This window comes from Natator depressus, chromosome 2 (genome assembly GCF_965152275.1).
Source record: "Natator depressus isolate rNatDep1 chromosome 2, rNatDep2.hap1, whole genome shotgun sequence".
Lineage (NCBI taxonomy): Eukaryota > Metazoa > Chordata > Testudines > Cheloniidae > Natator > Natator depressus.
The window spans coordinates 70,267,787-70,292,011 of NC_134235.1; the positions used below are offsets into that span (position 1 = coordinate 70,267,787).

Consider the following 24,225-nt stretch of genomic DNA (forward strand, 5'->3'; position numbering starts at 1 on the left):
GTGTAAGCTTGACAATGTGTTGTTTTTATACACATATATAGACTACACAAACTGGTTTTTTTCTTGTCTACTGAGAAGTTTCTAATTTCTGTGCTATGTAAAACATACATACACAGAAGGAGAAAGACATTGTTTAGCTAGATAAAGCTATAGTTAGGATTGTACATGCAGTATTTCATTAAGAGATCAATAACTAGGACTTTAAAAGTGCATTGATATAGGGCCTTAATAGATTTTCTTCCCTGGCCTCCCATGAAAAACAACACTATTATTTGTAGCCAGCTGTATATTTGTACGTTCGAGGCACCAGACTGAAGAGATTTAATTCAGATGATCAATATTTTAATATGATGATACAATAAAATGATGCCAAATATTCTATAAAAGATATTAAGAACAGGAAAAATGGAATAAATATTTTATCTCAATTAGATGATGAAGTTTAAATATGTCACAGTGTGAAAAGGATACACCAATAAAATGTCTAGTGTCTACTGAGTTTCTGCTCCTGGTATTAAAATAATGATAAGAATAATATTAACTTTTTGATAGCATTTAATCTGTGGATCTCCTTGCACTTTACCAAAGGAGGTAGGTAGCATTATTTTCCTTTTACCATTGTGGAAATTAAGGCAAAAATAGCTGAAATCACTTGCCCTAATTCACCAAGCAGCCCAATGGCAGAGCTGGGAGTAGAACCCAGGTCACCTAAGTCCCAATCCAGTGCCCCATCCCACGGGGTGCACTGCCTCCAATCATACAAATCTCTCACAATTGTATTTCTTGTCCCACTTGTTAAAGAAAAGAGGAATATCAATAGTTGATTGTGATAGGTAAAGCTGTGCAGTGCTATATTTTTCGGCGTTAGGAAGGGGAGTGACAGATCAGGTTTTCATAGACACCACAATATTATAGGAGGTGCAATCAGACTATTTGAGCACATATAAGACAGGGAATGAAAAAATAAGATGCCATTGTAGACATTCCCTCCCCTCCCACCCCCCCGCCCCGTAAATTGTAATTAAAAATAACTTCAAAAGGTTCTTGGAGTCCCATGTGTTTCTTCAAGAGCAGATACTACTAGTTAAAGTATCTGCTTCATTGGTTCCAATTAGTTTATTTAATTGACACAATTCCCCAAGAAATAATATTTGTGTAGACTTATTGAAGATTTTCATTCTTGTCTAATAAAAATAATATTGTCCTTAGGAACTTTTAGACTCTCGCTCCAGGCAGTAAAGGAGGCATCACAATAAGTGGTTACAGTGACTTTAGTTCTAACATCATCTTCAGCTGAAAATTCAAAAATGATCATAAAGAACAAATCCACATCTGATAAGTACGCACTAAGCTGAGTTTATTAAGTTGAGCTTTACAGAGAGTTGGGTGTTGTCCCCATATTTGGCCTTTCTAAATATGCCTAGATATAATGGAGAAACCTGCCTTTTAAGTTGAAGTGTTATTGTGACAAGTTCATTTTTTGGGTTAGTCACCTCTTTTTGGCACCTTGTGTGAGGACAGAGAGGTCCAGCACATGGCCATCATTTAGGACATCTGTTTGTAGACAAATGCTCTGCTTGCACAACATTATTTCTTTGTGAAACAGGCCTGCTTCAGTGCCTGTTTTGATGGTAGTTAAAAAAACAAAATCCAACAATAAAATGTAAGTGACCAGAATGCAAACGTAAAACTATTAAAATCATAAATGAACATTTGTTGCTTTACCAAATGCTGCTCACACTATCAACTGTTGGCTCAAACATCTTCCAAATATCACTTTTTAGAAAAAATAGAAATCCTTTATTTGTCTTAGTCATTTGTAATGGGCCTGTCATTGTACTATCCAATGAAAGCATCCAACTTCTTTGAAGACTTAACAACTCCAATATACAACATCTAATACTTTTTTCTTTAAAAGACATACCAACAAATAACATTTGTTGGTGTTTACAAACCTACTCTAATAAAGACATCTTTTCTTCTACTTTACAGCCCATCTCCTCCATGGAGAGAAAGAGGGGTGTAAGTTTTAAATATATGTATATTTCCTTTTTTGTTCAAGTGAAATATAAATACTTAATCAATATAAGAATTCCTAGGTCTTAAGTTATGGAGTAATCTATGCCTAGTTGCATGTAAGGCTGACAATGCAATAGAAGGCAATGATCACCGCAGAATTTACACCGTATTGTGCATTTCTGCTTAATTCAACAGCACGAATTCAGCTTCCCCTCAGAGTTTTAATAAACACTTGACAATAGGAGCTTCATTACAGACTCTTCCCCCTCAAATAAACCCGATCAAAAACTTCACTGTGACAACAGATGGTGATAGTACAGATGTACCATAGGACCTGAAAGTTCATTAACTGTCAGTCATGAGATTCAGAGTGGCAATTCTGAGGAGCAACAATTATGACGTATTGAAAAACAATTAACTGAATAGACCTGCAAAGTCAAAAACCCCAAATGAGGCAGAACATAAACACGGTCTCCCATGTGCTGCTAGAACCATATTAAGGGTATTTTATTTGAGTAACATCTCACTTTTTAGCAGAACATCCTGTTCCATCATTTCACTTTTTAAAATATTATAAAAGTGATGTCTTTTGGGAGGTTATAATCCCACAAGCAAAACATTTGTATGTTTCAGCACAGATGACTATCACTCAAACAGATGTTAACCTATCAACCTGCCCAAGTAATGACATTCACCTTTATGACTGGTGTAAAGGTCCCTTTATTTCTTCCTGAAGCTGGCATTTTTGGTGGCTAATGAAATGGCTAATGGAATGGCAATATAGCAGAAAGAATGGTAAAGCTCCAGCAGTTTTTGGATGGCTGGATGAATTTTCACCTGCTACAGAAATTTGCCTCTTAAAACAGAAAGAAACATTCATGTAGTGTGTAAGCACAGTGTGCAAATATTGGACAGTATATTCCAGTGCTATTTTCTTCAGTATAATTACTTAAAGAGCAGTTATCTGATTTACTTATAAAAGGTTAGTCTTGGCTATTTCCTCTAAACAGAGTATCAATTATATCACTCAATAGCAGCGTCTCATGTACATATCGTTTTCTTTTTAAGTGGGTCAGCTCATCACTAATACCATGTAATTGCAATTTGTGCTTTGCCTCTATAGCACAGAAGGGTGATGATCATAATGTACTGGTGAGAGTGAAATTTAATGTAGAAGTAAATCAATAACATAGAAAATTACTCAGCTGATTATAATATACTCCCTGATATTGAATTTACCCCCAAGGTTACGCGGGGTGGTGAAGGCACACAAGTCTGAGGGTATGTAAAGGAAATCCACACCAGAATATAACCAAATATTGTACAAACCTAACCAAATATTATAGCTACTTCTCTGTGTGGGAGTGCAGTAAGGGGAACCCAAGGAGTCACCATCTCCTTGTACAGCACAGCCTCTGACTGCACTCTCCTGAGCACAGACTACAGAGGCTCTTCCCTTTGCACACCTCAAAGGTTGCACTGCACCATCAAAGAGGTTGGACATACTGGGGTGAGCAAATGTGCCCCATTTTAGTATGGTACAGCCTGTGTAACCCCATGTGCTCCACAGAGCACAAGGAGGGATGCTTTCCTGCTCCAAGAAAATGGGAAATTCTGTACCTGAGACTAAATTTCTCCCCAGTCTTCCCTTGGAGCTGCACAGTTCTCTACCATCCACAGCACAGGGCTGTCCTTTAAAGACACAAGCATTTTCTTCTTACCTGTGCTTAAGTCTCTTGATCTTTGAGGAGTCGTACAATATTTGTTTGTAATTAAGAGAAAATAAGTTTAAAAACTGAGATCATAAAAAAATTGCAGCAATGCAGATTAGTTCAGGTATTTCTTTGCAAACTGTCCGGTAGGTAGATATAAAATAGATTAAGACTTGATTTTACGTACATAGCACTTTTAACACTCAAAGTGATCCTCCAAAGTACTTTACAATAATGTAATAACTGTGCTCAGAAAGCTACTGGAATGTTCCGTTAGCTCGTCTATAAATATGATCCTCAAAAAAAGAAGGGAATACTGATCAGGTTACTATCTTCAGAAAAGTGTGATGAATCCTTGAATTACCAATTGGAGAGTATTTACAAATGGGCAGAAGAAGGGACACCTGTTTCATGATTAACATGGTACTGCCTGTGTTTTAGCATCATGTAAATAATCCAGAGTAATTTTAACGCATGAGATATAAAAAAATGTAGTATACATTTAAAATTGGGGGAAGAAACTGCTAGATTTTAATCCAATATGGGGCAAAACTAACTTTGAATCCAGCCCTTTATAATTTTCAAGGATGATTAGATTCAAAACCATGAATGCAAGCCCTCTCTCACTGGTATTAGAATGGATCTAGGATGGATAAAAAACTAGAAAAGTTTGGGTGCAGCTGAAATTTCATGAGAACAAAGGATTTTGAAAGTTTCACTCTTTAAGAAGGTGCCAGGTCTCTGAAATTTTCAGTCAAAAATTTCACTTGGCAGCACCGAATATGTTACCATTGAATCCAAACTCAGCCACTAGCTATGATTCAGCCTTAAATCTAAACCCTAACTCCATTTTAAAACTAATTCTCATCTGAACAATATCTCAACACCCTGTTAACTCTCCAATCATGATGCACGTTCCATGTGGATCACAAATGAAAACTGAGAGTCCCAATAGCTGGTGAGGGAACATACCCAGAATTAGCAGCAAGATCTCCAGCAGCTGGGAGGCAGGTGAATTTGGCTCCCCTTGCCAAGAAGGGAGGTTGGTAGGAAGGTCTGTTTCAGATCTTTAATCCAGGAGGTCTCTGGCAGGCTGTGAGGTAGATTTCAGATTGAGATTTGTCCACTGGCAAGAAGTTACAGACTTATTAGGATGAACAACATAGAGGAGGGTTGGGGTACTCATGAAGGGGTAGTGTATGAGATCAGGACCCGCAAATGGATATACACTACATGTCCTTTTACCGAGGAAAAAAAAGTATATTAGTCTGCAGTGTTGTAAGGGTCAACAAAGAAGTCAGTGTTACTTTTTTGAACTCACTCTAGCCTCCTGTCTCTCTCAGGAGCTGACATTGTCAGTGCTTCATACAACAGCTGCAAAACACTGATGAGCTCCAAGAAAAGGTGACATCTGTGTTTCCTGCCAAGGTGGAACAGGTCAAATATAGAAGCCCTTGGCTATCACCCTGAGATATTCTAACCTTCCTGCCTATCTGATAAAAGGCCCGATCCTCTTTCCACTGAAGGGATTTCCGCACAAAATGTATGAAACTGTAATTTAAATCTAGGTTTTTCTTCAATTACTTGTATTTATTTTATTAGATAGCATTAGATATGGAGAATGGATAGGGTTCCGAGAAAATAAAAATATCATTCGGTTCTAAGATTGTGCTTATTTTACAGTGGTATTTTCTTTACAGCCATCACCACACTACTGTTATATTCTCCTTCCTCAGCCTCCCCTAACTTTATTCTCCCCATTTCCCAGAACCTTCCTGACACCCAGCCCCTTAAGGACACATCCTATTCCTTTGACCCTTTTCCATCATAGAATCATAGAAGTGTAGGACTGGAAGGGACCTCAGTAGGACCTCAGCAGGCAGGAATAAATAATAACTAGACCATTCCTGAGAGGTGTTTGTCTAATATGTTTTCAAAACCTCCAGTGATGGAGATTCCACAACGCCTGTCACCATTTTGTTCCAGTGCTTAACTACCCTGGCAGTTAAGTTTTTTTAACCTGAGCAGAACACAGAGAATGAAAAAGAGAGAGACAGACAGGCTGAAGGACCTGCTAAAAACATAATGTCTGACCGTAGAAGGTGAGGTTTTGGGGTCAGAGGGGCAAGCTGAAAAGAGTGTTTCTGGTGCTGCGATAAAAGCAAGTTTTTTGCTGTTTGAGTCCGTCTGTGGACTTTGCACATTCTTTGTAAATAAACAGAACAGCATCAAAGAATTGCACCAATTTCTCTGCCTAACTGCAACAACCTAAGAGACCCCAAATTTTTGGCTAGCTGTTTAGCTCAAAAAGGGTTAACGCTATTTTAGCTATAGCTTTTATAAAATGATAGTCTAATATAAATATATTTAATCACTTTCAGTGACAATGACCTGTTCAATCCCCTCTCCCCCTTCTAGTTTTTACAAAGTAAAGTTGTGGTACCAACTCAGTCTCTTTAGATGAGATTTAGAGTCTATATTTAAAGAAAGTGCACATTTTGGTCCATATTTTTGCACTATGAAAAACAAACACCTAATATATTTGCAAATTTCACTGCCAAGGGAAAATTCTGTATGAAGCTTCTATACACCCAGATCAACATAGATGAAAAAGCCAACTAATGTATGCACATCTGAAGCATTAATAATGTCTAAAATTAATAAAGTCAGCTATTTTAGTAGCTGAAATTTTAGCAAAGGAGGAAATTGATGAGAAAGCAAATGCCTCCGTATGGAAAAACCAGCAATATCTTTTTGAATCTCACTCAAACAATCTTTATATATTCAGCCAAATATTTTTGAATTTTGCAACTGATTTTGATAGCCAAATACTCATACAAGCCATTCCTTATTTGTAATAGTAAAATATAATATTCTCCGTAACTTGTTTGTCAGCTGGTTTATTTGCAATAGAAGTCAGATAAAGATGTCTAAATTAGAATAGCTGATCAATATGGGCTCAGGGCTACAGACAAGCATGTGTAATTTTACTCACCTGAATAGACCTATTTGCTTCATTGGGACTTCATGTGTGTAAAGCTGTTCACATGTATTAGAGTAAGCCGTTCTGAGCCCTATCCTAGTTTCTGTTATTGTTTACTATATAGCACCTTACGTGTTCATGGGTTTTTAATTGGACATAAAAAATGAGGAAGCTATTTCCCTGAAAGTGTTTGCATACTAAACAAATAAAAATATACAAAGTTTGAGCTAATCACTATAGCTAAAATATGATATTGTTAAGAAAATCCCCCAAACTAATTTCCCAGTCAGAACAATTTCAGAGTTCAAGGTTTCTTATTACATGGGCACATTAATAATGTACTTTCATAAAACAAACCAGTTAGTTCCTTTATCCCCATAGTTATTCAACTTCAGATAGACAATAACTCATTTTACTAAAATAAATGTGGAAATGACAAAGGTACACAAGACTGTAATTTAATTAGCAGATAAATAATGTGCTGTTAATGGAACAACAAAATGGCTTGATCCTTCTCTGAAGTTCATGCTGGTGCCAGCTATATATTAGAAGACAGAAATTAGCCCTAAATCTGTGTGTTACTGGAATCTTTTCCTCACCAAACAGATATACAGTATTCAATTAAGACCAAACAATATTTATCTTCAGTTCAAATCAAGCCAGGAAGGACATCTGATTTTGAAATCACTGATCTCCCAAATTCCTGCATCTTCATAGATCAGTAAATTATTTTCTTTCTATATATGAAATTCTCTAATCTGTCTACCTCCTTTCAAATTGATATTTTGGCTGTCTTCCCTGAAATTCTCTATAGTAAGTCCTGAGGGAAGAATGAATTAATTGCAGACTCCTTTATAGATAGCATGCCCAACAAGCTACTCAAGTCAAGAAAGTTATTTTTAAGCCAATGAAACTCTAATGAAGAGGAACCAAATGCCATTCTAATCACTGGTGCCAGGAGGTCCAGAATAGCAGAAAGCACTGCATACTTATGCACTAGCCTGCTGAACCATTATATTTATTATTTATATTTGTATTATTTTTGTTGATTGGTAATTAAAGTTGAGTGATGAATTCAGAAAAAAAATCCCGATCATTAAAACCTTAATTTGCGAGTTATCTTTTGTTTACTAAGCAATTTTGTCTTTCCTTATTTTCAGATCAGTCAGCAGCAGCCTTTATGCTACTGAATACTAAGTGATTTTACAGTAGCTGTTCTTGAAGAAGCTCAAGGTGAATTGACATCTTCAGTGAAAACAGATTTCTTATAGATACTTGTGGTGCAAATGCATTCTCTACTTCTGTGGATGATTAACAATCTTTTAGGAAGAGTGAGAGGGAGGGAAAATTCTTTTAAAAATCCAGGCCAGCTTTAATAATGAAAGTGTCACCAAAGAGGAGAATTTTTCAGAATGTCTTCATTCTCAAGACACAATATATTAGTATATAGAATATAATAATCCCACCCCTCTTTTCATTATAAAAGTAGAAACAAACATAGATGCATTTCGGAAACAATGTGCAAAATCCTTCTTTTCTTGAACACCTCAACATCCCTTTATTTCAGTGATCTAGTGTAAAGGAAGCCGATTAAGAGCTAGCATCCCTACCTTCTCTGAAAAAAAACAAAACAAAACAGAGCAACAAAACAATTCCAACACAGATGCTATGCAAATTATTAATTTTCCAAATGTTTCTCTTTCTTACCTGCTGGTTTACGGGAAAATTCCTGTTGATTTTTTTTATCTATAAAAATGAATAAACAATTGATTAATAAATATACTAAATAAATGCAACAATAAAAGGCATTGTGGATGACATGTGAAACACTTGTGAGATATTGTCCTCCAGATTACACTGGTGTAAATCAGGAGCAACTCCACTGAAGTTAATGGAGTGATACCAGTGTCTAACTGTTGTGAATGAAAGGAGAATTCCTTAACTCAGTATATTGGATTGAGTAAAACAATTGTCCAAGCTTATAGAAATTACAATACATGCAACTTTCTTTCTGAACTTTACAGAATCAATGGAAAACAATCTCTATTTTTAGAAATTCACAAACCTTAATTTTAAGTGTAATCTTTGGGTAATATTTATATTTGGGTAAAAATAACTTTTGGGAAGCATCAAAATGTCTAACAACATGAGAACAGCTCTCAGTCCTTGAAGTCATTCAAGCTACACTGATCTAATAAATAGCAAATACCTACCCCTCCTAAAAACACAAGTTAAAAAGTAGAGATAAGCGCACACTAAGCCCATGGAATCATGGGGAATTCAGATGTCATGGCTAGCTGCTACTTCTATTTGAGTAGCACCAAAAACCCAAAGCACAACACTTCCAACTATGGGAGAATCTGAATGCGCAAGAGACTTAGCTGTTCCTGTGAAGAAGAGTAAATCCATCCATTCGTGTGTGTATACACACACACACGGAATTTCAGAACAAACTTAAAGAGAGCAAATCTTGCAACTCTACCATCTGCATTCTTAGATGAAACTTTAGAATTGATGTTAGAGTTTATTTTCTCTCTCCTAAACCATCTTACTGCCAATTGTTTCTGTGTCTTAGAGGAAATGAGAAAAATGCAATTCAAACATTAAAGGATAAACCATATTGTCAACTAGGCATCAACGGCAAAGCCAGCCAGGTCCCCAAACCAGAACATAACATTTACACTACTCCAATGTAATGCATGACATTTTATGGGAACATAAGATGAATCACTAGAGAACGTGTTTCCGCCAAAGTTTATAATCTCATCTAAATAAACATCCACACATAAAGTTGAAAGAAGCACTTCAGTGGGTAAACTTAAAAAAGAAAAAAGTACTTTACCACAGTATCAACCCCCTCACCAGGTTATCAAGCAGATATTAAACACTCTGCAAGTCTTGAACAGGCAGTTCCCACAGCTTTGTTATCAAAGCATATTTAACACTGTCAAAAATTTGCCAGCAGCTGCTCAGTTTATTTTGGGTTCACCCTGACTCCAAAATGTCATGAGTCTCAAAGCAAAGCCTCCCCACAAAAGTCTTGGTATCCTCTGTCTTCTGGGTTCATCCTTATCCAGGGAAAGAGAGTTGGAAGAGGAATATTCCAGCTGTTCCAAAATATTCAGTACAATTATTGGACACTTATCTATCTTAAGGCACTTTTCACAAGAGCAGGTACATTAAACATAAGCTACATCTACACTTACTGCAGTGAGTAGAGTACAGACCCTAGATCCCCAGTTAGCATGGATATAAACAGCAGTGTAGATGGTGAGACATGGCTTAGGTGAGTAGAAGAGAGTGCCCTACACACCTGAACCCACAGGGTATATACCCTACACGGCTCCTACATGCCCAAGCAGTGCCTCCCACATCTACACTGCTGTTTTTAGCAGTGTGGTGTCCTGCTGCATCCCTGATGTCAGAGACTTTATATACCACAGTGAAAGGTTCCAGCAGTGGGGAAAGGTTGTGGGGAAGGGGGGACGCAGTGGAGGAAAGTTCTAGCAGGTGGAGGCAGTGATGAAAGGTGCAAGCAGCAGCCAGAGCGTTTCCCCACTGCCTCCCCCCTACCAGAGCCTTTCACTGTGGCATGTAGCTACACGTATAGTGTCTGTACTCTACGTGCCACTGTAGGTGTAGGCAGAGCCATATAACAGATGATGTACAAAGATTTTGAGCCTTATGGGTTTTGTTCCTAAATTCAACTTCTATAGAATAACCCCCTGTCATAAATATAAAGGGAAGGGTAAACACATTTAAATCCCTCCTGGCCAGAGGAAAAACCCTTTCACCTGTAAAGGGTTAAGAAGCTAAGATAACCTCGCTGGAACCTGACCAAAATGACCAATGAGGAGACAAGATACTTTTAAAGCAGGAGTGCGGGAAAAACAAAGGGTTCTCTCTGTCTGTGTGATGCTTTTGCCGGGACCAGAGCAGGAATGCAAAACTCCTGTAAAGAATTAGTAAGCAATCTAGTTAGATATGCATTAGATTCTGTTTTGTTTAAATGGCTGATAAAATAAGTTGTGCTGAACGGAATGTATGTTCCTGTTTTTGTATCTTTTTGTAACTTAAGATTTTGCCTAGAGGGATTCTCTATGTTTTGAATCTGATTACCCTGTAAGGTATTTACCACCCTGATTTTACAGAGGTGATGCTTTTACTTTTTCTTTCATTAAAATTCTTCTTTTAAGAACCTGATTGCTTTTTCATTGTTCTTAAGATCCAAGGGTTTGGGTCTGTGTTCACCTATGCAAACTGGTGAGGATTTTTATCAAGCCTTCCCCAGGAAAGGGGGTGTACTGGTTGGGGGGATATTTTGGGAGAAGACGTTTCCAAGTGAGCACTTTCCCTGTTCTTTGTGTAACACTTTGGTGGTGGCAGCTTTTAACCTAAGCTGGTAAGAATAAGCTTAGGGGGTCTTTCATGCAGGTCCCCACATCAGTACCCTAGAGTTCAGAGTGGGAAGGGAAACTTGACACCCACAATAACAGTGTTCGTCGCTACCTGTAGGTACCATTAAAGTCTTGCCATAATTAGGGCCCTACCAAATTCACGGCCATGAAAAACAAGTCACAGACTGTGAGATCTGGTCTCCCTCTGTGAAATCTGATATTTTGTGTGCTTTTACCCTAGACTGTACAGATTTGACAGGGGAGACCAGCGTTTTTCAAATTGGGGTCCTGACCCAAAAGGGAGTTGCAAGGTTGTTTTAGGGAAGCCACGGTATTTTATGGGGCCACTCTCACTTCTGTGTTGCCTTCATAGCTAGAGAATGGCAGCTATTGGCCGCCAGCAGCAGCACGGAAGGAAGGGTGGCAATAACATACCATGCCATCCTTCTGCGTGGCTGTTGGCAGTGGCTCTGCCTTTAGAGCTGGGCTCCCAGCCACCAACTGCCACTCTCCAGCTGCCCATCTCTGAACGTAGCACCACCACCAGCAGCAGCGCAGAAGTAAGGATAGCAGTACTGCAACTCCCCATCCAATAACGTGGCGACCCCCACAACTCCTTTTTGGAGTTTTGGGCTCAGACTGGAGCCTGAGTTGTGGGACCCTGAGAGGTGGGCGGGTCCCAGAGCCCAGGCTCCAGCCCAAGCCCAAATATCTACACAGCAATGTTAGTCCCAAAGCCCAAGCCCCATAAGCCCAAATCAGCTGACCTGGGCCTGCCATGCCCATGCTTTTATTCTGGTGTAGACATATCCTTACGTGCTTAAGGCCAGATTTTTTAAAGGATTTAGGCATAGCTCAGCTGAGCTAACCCCTAGATCGCCCTCTGCGTCAAGAAGTTTTCAGCCCCAAATTTAGCCCCCCTATAGAGTATGTGAGGATAGTTAAGCACCTAAGAAAGGGATTTTCAGAACTTGGTGAGCTGAGTTGGGAACCATCTAAGCTAGCCAACTGTTGCTGATTAGGTGCACGTGGCTGACAGGACAGAGAGAGATGCCTCCCTTTGCTCAGGATCCTCAGCCATGAACACCTTCTGGGATTTAGGCCCTTGAGCCAGGTCAGACACTTTAATTAGCCCATGTCATAGCAGCCAAAATTACTTTTCTTTCTCTCTCACACTCATTCTGTTTCCCTTTGCCCCTGGCTGTCTTGTGTGTGTGCTGTGCTGCCCCTCCCTATCAGTGTCTGCATCTGACCTTCCTCATGCAAGAACTCACCACAGGCATGGGAACCAGGGGTGCCTGAGCTGAGTCTTTGAAAATATCAGTGGAGCCAACACAGTGGATTTAGTAATCTATCTGCCTGCTAATGTGCCAAAACTGCTTTAAAGAAATCTGAACCTTAGGCTCTTAAATCCTGGGACTTAGACATTTTTGAAAATGTTTACCATTAGCCTGGAAGAAAATGTAAAAAAGATAAACAACCTACCAAAAACTTTACACTAAATTGATCTTAACTCCTTGATGAACGTAACAAACACAGGAACAAAGCAAACGTGGCCAAGTAATTTATTGATCTGGAGTAATTTGGAGAGATTTTCAGAGGCACAAAGGGAATTTAGGCATCTAACTTCCATTGAAAGTCAACAGGAAGTGGGTACCTAAATCCCCTTTTGTGACTTTGAAAATATTCCAGTTAAATAAGAAACCGCTTACTGCAAATGTGAATTATTTTAATTAAAGTTCCTGCATTGGTAAATGCACAGACAAGTTTAACTAGATTTTATTTTGTGTGTGTAACAAATATTTTCCTATTAAAGAAGTTTTGCTGTAATTACCAAGTTCTACAATTTTCCAGACACACATTTCCTGAATTATTTTACTCTGGGTAGTAACAAATATTTTCTTTCCATTATAATTAATTGTTCTTCTTACTCTTCATAATTTGATACTCTCCAATAAATGCATTGTAATATTGCAAATTATGGAGGATGTAAAGAGTGCTTACTTTACAGTAACTTGAGTTTTTCAAGATTTTTTTGTCCACACACATCTTCATGCACATGAGCCCAGATTCCTGTAACCAGCTGTGTCTGTTGGGGCTACATATGAACCCTGAATACCCCCCAGGTCTCCTCTATGATGGTTCAGCATCAGATGTATCCAACAAAACACGTGGAGCTGTCTTTTCCATCAATTAGCCTTCTGTAACCACTGCTTTCAATACATTTCTGGTCTCTCAGACTACTGTTAACACTTTGCAGAAAAGTCGTACTTAAAGTAAAGATTGGTAATTGGCTATTCAAATGTGCAAACTGGCAGATGAATAAACTTTTCCCCCCAGAAGATTCATCACTGTGGGCTCCTTATATCTGGGTGTAGCTCTAGGGGGCCTGGGAAACTTAGATTTTTCATGAGTGGCTGTTATAATCGAAGATCCAGGTACTGGTTATCTAAAATGACTATTCCAATCCCTTAGACAGAACTTGGTACCAGCAATCAGACCTCTTAGATGTGGCTAAAATAGATAGGGATCTTTGGCTGGGTCTGGCTAGATGACCTTGGGACACCAGGTGTAAAATGTCAAATAATTTATGAGACCTCTCCTGAATGACCTCCAGGAGATCTCCAAAATGTCTGTTATTCTTGTAAAGAGATGCTGGAAGGCCCTGAAATAATCTATCATGGATGTGTTAGATGTAATCATGGCCTTGTCAGGTGATGATTATATGGCATGAGGAATAGGTTGATCCTCATATTCCTCCATGAGGTCTTCCTCCTCGCTAAGAGGTTCTTGTTCATCAGACTGAAGGAGCTCCTGAAGGGAAGATTGGGACTTCCTAGTAGAAACTGCAGGAGGAAATGACCTTATTCTGAATCTCAAAGTTGTCAGATATGGAGCAGATGGCATAGGCTGAGGTTTCATGGAAACCATTAGGGCCAGGCCTGTGCCCCATAAGGGAAGGGCACATGGTGTCACAAAGGTGGGAACCAAGAACGGTGTGATCACTCTGGAGCATGGGATCTGTGGAAAGAGGGACTTTATCCATGGGCACTCCCAGAAATCAGTCTGGGTGAGGGGGGGAAGACCTCCTAAAAGAAGGGTGCCTACTACCATGCAGAGTAGAGAATGAAGATGAATAAAACTCTTCCAGTGGAGAAGAGCCCTGAGGTGTAGAAAGAGGAACAGCCATAGATGTTATAGTACCAGAGGCAGGTACTGGTACAATCGAGGTTGAGTGGAGAGATATTTTTATCTTTGGTACCCATGGGGGCTGGGCTGCTGTGGGGTTCCCTCATCCCCATGGTAGCTGAAAGCTGAGTGGTGGGGGGAAGGCTGGGAGCTCCAGCCCCAGGGCAGAAAATGTCATGGAGGTTCATGGAAGTCACAGATTCTGTGACCTCCGTGACATAATCATAGCCTTAATCATAATAAACGTGTTTGTACTATAAATACCACTGTATGTCAGGATGCCTGAGTTTCTATACTTGACATAAACGGAAATACCAGCAGTTACACCCGATAGCATCCACATTATTGAATGTACCATATCAGAAAGCTCCCCTGACTGTTTCTGGAAGTGACAAAACACGTTATGTTTGATTCACTCAGAAGATGTGCCAAGAGGACAGCCAATGCTATGAGTTGCAAACAAATGAAAAAAAATACTAGATTAACCTTGGAAAGAAGTACAGTTAGTGTCAAGACAATACCTTGGACAGATGAAATGGAATAACTGTAGTTTATATCCTAATGCTGGTAGCTTAGTTACTAAAGGTATCACTCATTTTGACTGGAAAGAAGCAGGCAAAGGCAACACAGCAAAACATCACCTCACAGTGTGTGTAATATATTCCTCGAGTATCCAAACTTGTAATTTAAAGCGGTTTTACTACATGCCTAAAAAAACCAGTATACAATGCAAATTTATGTAAATGATTTGTAGATGAGCTACATTCCTTTTAGCTTTTGATGAAGAAAATTATATAGACCCTTGAGTCCAGATGCAGTACACACAGCAACGTCCAACCCAACCAGCTTCACTTCATGCGTGAGGGCCTCTTATTTGAAATAGGATTCTGATTTACATATGTTCAAACTATGTACACTACACTATCCCTATCCATGGATACTTTCATTAACCTACACAGCAGCTGCAGCACCATTCTCTAGAGAAACTAGTTTCTGGAGGCAGTAAGAGGCCCCTTATAAATACTTTGTTATTTTTTATTTGAATTCCAAAAGCTCAATATAGTGTCTAAAAACATAAGGAAAAATTCCCATCAAAATTTGACCTTGTATTCAATGGCATGATATTTTACCTAGTTGGTTGTTATACTCTTCTATTATTGGAATGAAAGTCCATGACCCAAGTTCAGTTTAGAACATCTAACAGTTCTAAACTCTCATAGTAAGAATATGATGCAGCTTGTCTAGAGGTTAGAGCAAAAAGATTTGGCACTGGGAGTCTGTAGGTCTGTTCCCCAGTTTGCCACTGATTGACTGTGTAACCTTAATCAAGTCATTTAATCACTTGGTTTTATTTTCCTCATTTGTAAAATGACAATAATAACTTACCCACCTTTGTAATGGATATGAAAGCTCCCAAGGATGAAAAATGCTATGAAAATGCCAAATATTCTTCTTCTTATTTAATGATTATGTTAGGATTAAGAAATGTCACTGATCAAATTTGTTTTAGTCGTCTTTGGAGCTGGGGCCAATATTTTTTTAAAAATGTAAATATATATGCCACATTTTTACAATTACTTTGTGGTACAGATTACTATTTAATCTGTTATAGTACTTTTGCTTTTAACATAAACTGGTTTAAAGGGTAGCAACAGATATTTACATAGACACATATGAGAGCTGGAGGACTGTGTCTTGAAAATTATCTTCTATATTATACATTTTCTTCATGAGTTTGTAGCTCCAGACTAAAGATGGGTGGAGGGTCATGCTGCAAAAGTCACTTCTATATTTGAATGTCCCCCACATACAGGGTTGGTCTGATGCAGGATTTTGGGGAGAGAAGTTGGCAATTGAAAACATCTAAGGGATTAGGATCTTATGGGTATCCCTCCTGCATTCTGTTTAGAATAATTGATGCTTTCATGACTGCATGGAATTAAATAAAAAACTAACAGCTGGCTCACATTCTCTTGCTTATACCCACACACCTTTACTTGCTTTCAGGGGCTTGCTTGCTATTACAGAATCCATGGTAAACTGAGTACAAGCTTTGGCCAAATGTCTTTAGTAAACTGAGTAAAATGACCTTACTTCAAATTCTTTTAAAAATGCAGTAGCAGACATTTAAGCATACAGGTTGGGACTATGACATTGACCAGCTTTATATTCAGTGTGTTCAGGTTTGCAAGTTCAGGAGTTTTCATTTTGGTAAATCAATGACATTTGGCAGTTTGGCATCAATGTTTTATAAGACAGAAGGCAATACAAGGAAATACATTAAAAAAGAGAAGTATTTTACACAATAATATAAAATATAGGCCAATGAAACTCCACTTCTTGACTGAACTTGATACTCTGTAGGAATTCGGCTGGTGATTTTTAAAATATACGTAACACTTATGCAGAGGTGCCTGGGTGTACGAGAGATTCTGCTGCTAAACTCCAATACATTTGGCAATTGCCATTGGCATAGACAAATGTCTGTATCTGAGGCAACAAGGTTAAAGAGTTTTTCTGTAGGCGTGAGTGGTAACATAAGAAATCCCATCTGGGCTTGCTGCATTTGAGTAAATCACAGACACCTTTTGCTTCCTTATCCAGCCATGAGAGTGTCATTTCAGAGGAGAATTCTTCCTAAGAAGGAAATCTTTGCACTACCTTAATGAGAAGAGACTGTGATTCCCCTTAGTTGGCTTGTTTTTTAAATAAAAAAAAGTTACTAAACTCTTAGCTTCAGATGCCTTGAATCTAGTTCCCTCCTTAAAGGTTTAGTGTCCTTTCTGGCAGCTGTACCTCTCCTCTCATCTAGCTAGCTTACCGGCTAGCCTCCTAGTGACCATGGCAGAAGGGGCATACACACCCCATGATAAGCTCCCAATTTAGGATGGGTAAAGAGAAGGTATTTCAGAAAAGGAGTTCAGAGTCAGATGCTGTACGAGATGATTGCCTATAGGGATTTTAAAAAGTTGGAAACTTTTTAAAAAAAGTTCAGGAGAATATCTTTCCACTCTCCTTTTTATTCAAATATGGCAAAACTGTTTGGCTCAAACTTCTCAAAGTTCAGCTTCATGCATAGAGAAAGAATGAAATTTTTCAGCTCACTAGACAAATGTTGAAAAGTTATAAGTGATTTAAAACAGGGCATTAGAATGAATGTGCTTATGCAGCCTTACCTATAGTGGTCTCTACAACTCTATTCTCTGGGGCCCTCATTCTGCAAAGCATTTAAGCAGGTAATGGAATTAAAAATGGAATGAATTCCCACTGACTTTGAGAGACTTATCCATGTCCTTAAGTACTTTGCCAGATAGTCATGGACATAAGTCGATAGCTAAAGTTAAGCATCTGATTACGTGTTTTGTTGCACTGTACAATATATTTTACTTCTAAGAGTAACAAAGTCCTTTGCAAATGTGGAAATGCTAATTGGGAAAATTCCAGTGAAACTTGTTGTTGTTGTAGAAATTTGCCAGTTCGTTGCAATTGAAATGTTTCAGAGAGGGGTAGATTTTAAAGTTCTGATGAAAGCTTGTCTACCCAATGTGTCTATCCACCCTCCCAGCTCCTCAACAATCCAGGCTGATATGGTGCAGAGAGCCCAGAAGCCTTGGGAGTCTACCCCCCAGTCTCACAGTTCCTTTGCATCCTGGATTCCTAGGGTTTCAAAGGTGCAAGGTGCCTAGCTCCATGACAACCTGCCAGGTGGACTGCCCCAAAGATAGGGCTCCATACCCTTTTGTGGAGAATTTTGGAATCTGGTTTTCATTCTGAATCAGAATTAAACCAAATGCCATAATATTGAAATTCTCCATGAAATGGATTACCCTTCTATGCACAGATCTAGTGGTAAAGAATATTATACCCATGATGGAAACTAGAGCAACAAGGGTTACGTGACTTGTGCAAGGTCACACAGATTGTCAGTGGTAGAACAAAGAATGAAAACAAAATCTCAGCTCCAAGTCTCCTGCACTTACCACTAGAGTGCTTTGTCTCCTTATATTCCTATATCAATTTGGAGCTGAACTTTTTAGCTCAGCAATAGATAATTTTTATATTTACAAATGTTACAACAATCCAGATCAAGCATGCTCTTACAAGTAATGACCAGGTTCAACTCCTCTGGCCCTCATTAATGGCTAGGAAAAAATGTTAAGGAGGTAATTATTGGTTAGTAGCATGTGTTTAATTTTTATTGAATTCTTTTTATATGCTTTTACTCATTGCCTCTTTTGGCATGTTTAATTATTTTTTTCTTTCAAATAATTTTGTTGCATTCCACATACATTTTAAGTGATATATGCAAAGGTTTGGATACTTCCACATGATGAAGTAAACAATACTGTTGAAATTTTGATCAGCACTAAAAAGAAAAAAACCTTTAAATTGACATTCAGATGCTCAATATAGAAATTGTCTGTTTACAGTATCTCCTAAGAGAAATTTGAAGATAGCTAGAAGAAATAGTTGTCCTTTATTGTGCTGCAGTACACCTCGCCTACCACTGCCAATTGTTCCACAAATTGTAATGAAATATACAGATTAATACAAGGCCAGATTCTGTCACTCTTACGCACATTGTTCTGTGAGCAGTCCTACTGAAATCATGTTCCTTTTACCTATATCATCTTTACTGTAGTGGTCCATTAAATAGCAGCTATTGTTCTTTAAATTATTACTCAATGGAAGAAAGGGTAGCAGAATCTGACTATATATTACTTACCATATTATTTTTGTTATATACATTGTAGGGTCAGTGTTGTACCATCATAGTTAGGATTGTACTTGGTTCTGCCACTAAACCCAAAGTTCAAGGTCTGTGTTCTATATGAAAAACGCAGTGTATCTTCCCCCTATTTTCATCTCTGAGTAAATCTGAATTTTGAGGAGTTTCAAGAAAATGTTAGTTCCCAAGTTATAATCAATAAAAAAATTGCCCCACTCTAAAAAAGTTCACATTCTGAGTGTCATGATTTGTTTAGCCCCTCTAATTTAAGATGGGTTGAGGTCTCTGGTGTTATGTAATTATTATTTTAACAAACAAAAAAAACTCAAAACAGTTACCATGCTTTGTGATTAATAGGGTCTGTTGAAATGCAGTAGCTGTTGGATCAGGAGTTCTGTACAACTGTTCACAGATCTCTGTTTTCTCAATCATGAGTGATTTTTCCAGAGCTGTACAGAACAGATCATAGGGAGAAAGGCTGGGGCACAGTGAAGGTTGTGCTGTGTTCTTTGTTGGCTGTTTGAGCAGTGAGATATCTCCCGCTGGGCGGAGGAGTAAACATCATGCCATGTTAGATGCTTTAAATGTTCATTTCTTGCTTTTGTCATTTTGTGTTAGGTATGTTATAGAGAGAGCAACCTTAAATTACCCAAGGTTGTGCTTTTGTGTATTAATTTTATATTACAAATCTTTAATTTGGCAAAGTACTTGGCAGTGAGAGGGGATGAATACTATTGCACTGTAAAATCCAGAGTAATGTAAGTTTCAGAGAAAAGATTATGTGGATTTACGTATAAATAATCGCTTGCATTTGACGAGCTAAATACAGCAGAACTGGCACAGGGAAGAGGAAAGCTGTGTCAGCACCCCGTTGGAACTCTGGCAACTGGACCTACTTTAGAAATCCACTGCATCAGTTCACCCTCTGACTACCTTGGCCACATCCCCTTTTCAGATATTGACACAGAGTTAGGGAACCTCTGCCCTTTCCTTCAAACAAGTGGAGTTGTGACTGTTTTATGCATCCAGAGATGGGTCCTCTGGTGATATCTCTGTCTCCAGGCAATTTGGTTACTTTGTATGCTGGCATGAACTGCCAGTAAATTTAGCTCAGTGAATCTCTCTCTGTATCTTAGACAGAGAGACATATATCAGTTTACTTTTTCTCCAGTTAAGGACCTGTTCTTGCAATCCTTACTCAGGAACAGTTTTGCTTAAGAACTGCAAAATCAGGGCCTAAAACTTCATGGGTTCTGCCACTTTCTTCAGGTCCTAAATGAATACGGCCATCTTAGAAGTGAAGTTTAAAGAAGAGTTCTGCTTTATTGCACATTTCAGACTTAACTGTGATAAAGCAATATACTAATGGTTACATTTCACTGCATTACACCAGGCACAATGTCAGCTCCTTAAAATCCTCTCTCTACTGAGAACAATTTATTTATAGGAAAAACCATTGTAAAAAAGCATTTTAGTAAAAGGATGCACTTCCTCAGGAGAGAGGGCTGTCAGAAACCTGAAAAAACGTTTAAGCCCTTTCACCATACGTCCATTTGTCTCAATACGTTTTTAGAGCAGAAACTCATTATCTAATTTCTTCATAATAATATAATATAATAAAAAGATTGTTTAGACAAAAGCAAAGATTTTGGTTTCAGTAGGAAGCAATAGTCTCTTATTGTCTTCCAGAAGAAAAAGTCTCATAAGTTAATAAACATATGCAGGCTATCGTTTCAGGATATCACAATGTGTAAACCAACTCATCTTCCTCATTTCTTCATAACAACTTAGTAAACCATGAATCACAAAATCAAGTAATATTGTCTTGGATTATGCAGCCGGTTTATTAGACAACTATATATTTTGAAGGAATGAATGTACAATGAATCCAGTGCTCCATAGCAATATTTCATATAATGCTTTCTTTCTCATTGTGCTAATGAAGTTTCTGTAGTTAAGCACAGAATACTACCTCATACTGAAAAAGAAAGCACACAGTACATGCATGCTGCGGGCATTACTACAATACAATACCTCTGAGAGAAATTATATAATAAAAAGTGTCAGTAAAGATATACTGGACCACAACAATGAAAGCAGTGTAAGAATATAAGAATTATAAAATATGCTGTGTGTCTAACATTGCAGGAAAAAAATTATATGTTCTTTGAGAAATGGCATGTATGTAAACTATACCACAGTGTAACCTTTGTTCTAGTGTGTCCTAATGTTTGAGTTTTTACCTAGGCAGCCTTAACGTTATTTTTAAAAAGGTGGGGTTTTTTGTAAATAGATTTGTGTTGTATTTCCAGAACACAGGCCTCTCTTGAGCAAACCAATTGAACACCTGAGTAATCCCATCCGTATTCAGCAAAGCATGTGCTCCGGTGCTTTGCTGAAATGTGGCCATATGTGGGAGCTGATGGGAAGAAGAGAGCCCAGTGTTTATTCAGGGGTGGGAAAGAAAATAGTCAGAGCTCAATGAGGACCAGAAGTTTGTATGTAAAGGCAGAAGAGGACACAGTGCCAGCACTTTTATTCTCCCAGTCTGAGTAATGACTTATCTAGCAGCAATTAGGTGTTTGTGCATGCGATGCAATTAGTAAAGGATTTTCCATTTGAGCTGTTAATTACTGCATGAACAAGTAATTAAATGCAGTCATAGCCAAATGAAAAGAGTTTATATTACAGAAACCACATCCACCCATATACAAAGGCTAGGATGTCTCATAGTACCATTTTGTTTGACCTTGCAAATTTCTATACGCAGCAAAAGAATTTGGAGCAGGGATGCAACCTTTTACACCTTATGACCAGTGTAATCAGGAAATGGTTTCCACATGTCTACTGATTTCTAGAGTATTTCTTTTCTCTTTGTACTGGATTCAATTATAAAGAATTTACACTATTAAAAATTATTCCTGTTAAACTGTTACTACTTCAAATGGTCTTGTAGTCGTAGGGGTAGTATCCCTGCCATTAGACATTACACTGGGTCTGAAAGAACATGTTTTTCAAGGCCACCAGGCTTCAGGTCTTTGAAGCTGCCCATGTTCTGTGAGGGAACTGGGATTCTGAATGCAGGGGTGTCTTCTCAGCTTGCAGTTCATGTACCCGCTGATGCTGCCCATGCATGCACTTTTTCAGAAAATTCTGGGGCTGCCCCTTTGTTTTTGTGTTGGCTGGGCTGCAGCCGTGGCTGACACAGTATTTTTAGAAAAGCATATAATACTGGTTGAGCAGGATGGGTAATCGTGCAGGTATCTCATACTGCAAGATATCACCATCTATCAGTTTCTGAATAACTAAGAAGAACTAAGTGGCAGTTAGTTGCCTAAGTCCCAGAGTCAGGTCCCACTGGGATTCACAAAGCCCCCACTCAGCTACCACTAAACACTGCAGATGTGTACACTCACTTGGCACCTGCCTTTTGCAGTCAAAGATCCCTAGGTTCCTATTTGTAACTGTGCATGTGCACTACGCCCCACACCAGGCATTCGGATGTCTAAAGCCCCAGAGCAGTGCATGAACTGGGGGAAGATAAGTGATCCTGTGCCTAATTCTCCTGTGGGGCTCACTCCAGTAAATACCTTCAGAGCTCACCTGTCGGTCTGGGTCCCTATAGACGAGATTACATAAAATGGCCAGTGAGAGGTTGGGAGGGAGCAGAGCAAAGGAGGACCTCCCTCATATCTTTCAGCCTAGGTGCTGAACTCAGACTATGTGAATCTCAGTGATTTTCTAGGAGCGTAGAGGTTAGGAATGATAATGCTCGGATATTAAAGACTTTTAGCTGAAGTGAGAGGGATGAAATGCTTTAGGATCAGAGGGTTTTCTCTTCTGTTCAAATCTCAGCAGAGACAGACTTCTTAGACTGCAAAGTTTCTGATCAGATAAAAGGACCAAATTCAGGGACATTTTATGGATCATTAATATGATGCAAGGGCAATTTTCTCCATAGCACTTCCATGAGGACTTGATAAAGCTGCAAAGAAACTTCCAAGTCACTAAAACACAAAGACTTAATGGTGTTGAGCCAGCAGTGTCGGAAATGTTGTTCTAAAGGTGGATTCCACCTCCACAGTTATTAATGTAACTGGAAGTGCATCTCATTTATAAAAGAAAGGAAGACGACAAAGGCTTATGTCTCCTTTGGGATTAGGTTTTGCCCTACAAGATCTCCAGTTTCTAAAAACGTATCCTATTTTACTGGCAGGACCTGCTACAAACTTTTAATGCTCCCCTGACAGTTCCTGTAGGCACTCCATCCAACCAGGAGGTCCATTCTCTTCTGCTGATTTTAACTGCATTTTGCATTTCACGTAAAACCAGCTGAAATCTGAACAGATTTTTTGGCCCATTATAATTCAAGCTGACAATGATACTTAGGTGTCAATGCTGCTGACATCGAGGTAGATAATCAACAAATTGATTATAACTAGGTATACTATTGCTTCAAACATTGTTGATTAACTGGTCAATTTACAAGGAATATTTACTAACTTTCAAAATGTAATGTCAAATGTATTCAAGATTATCCTGGTCAACAGTTTTCCAAAAATACAATCCTTACCCATCTAGGTCTCACCTAGAGGTATTGGGTATTGTCTAGGATATGAAGGAGAAACTAGTGAAGAAAGCACATGATGTGATAGGACCTAGCAGAAGGATATACTTGGTATTTTGGGAACCTGTGGGGAAGGAAGAGGAGATGGAGGGTGCAACGAGAGGCGAGTACATGAGGCTGTGCAAAGGTTAGGGAAGAAAGTATCAAAATTAGGTTCACTGCACTTTATTATTGGATCGAAAATGTTCCAGTAACTGAATAATTTACCCATTGGAACGCCAAAGTACGTTGCATTCATATAATAGTTCAGGAAGCATTTAATTTAGTTTGCAGCAAGGGAGAATTCAGTTAGATATTAGGGAAAAATTCTAACTATAGGGATAGTTAAGCAAGGGAACAGGATAGACAAACATCTGTCAGGGATGGTCTAGGTACACTTATTCTTGTCTGAGTGTGGATGAATGGACTAGATGACTCAAGTCCCTTCCAGCCCTACCTTTCTATGATTCAGTGTCAGGTCACTGTCATAAGAGACATTTTTATTCCCTTGAAATAAAAGTAAAACTTCTATGTTTAAAACCACATAGAAAAGGCTCAAAGACTAAATCAATTTCCTCAGAAAATTATTT

The 24,225-nt window shown here is 38.5% G+C and overlaps 1 protein-coding gene across 3 annotated transcripts in view; it reads right to left on the reverse strand.

Moving 5' to 3' along the window:
- Nucleotides 1–24,225, reverse strand: part of SNTG1 (syntrophin gamma 1) — an 814,219-nt gene that overhangs the window by 100,350 nt on the left and 689,644 nt on the right. For all 3 annotated transcript variants that reach the window (XM_074944402.1, XM_074944401.1, XM_074944403.1), the window contains one exon: nt 8,422–8,460. In XM_074944402.1, coding sequence (XP_074800503.1) covers nt 8,422–8,460 — 39 coding nt within the window. The remainder of the gene's footprint in view (nt 1–8,421; nt 8,461–24,225) is intronic.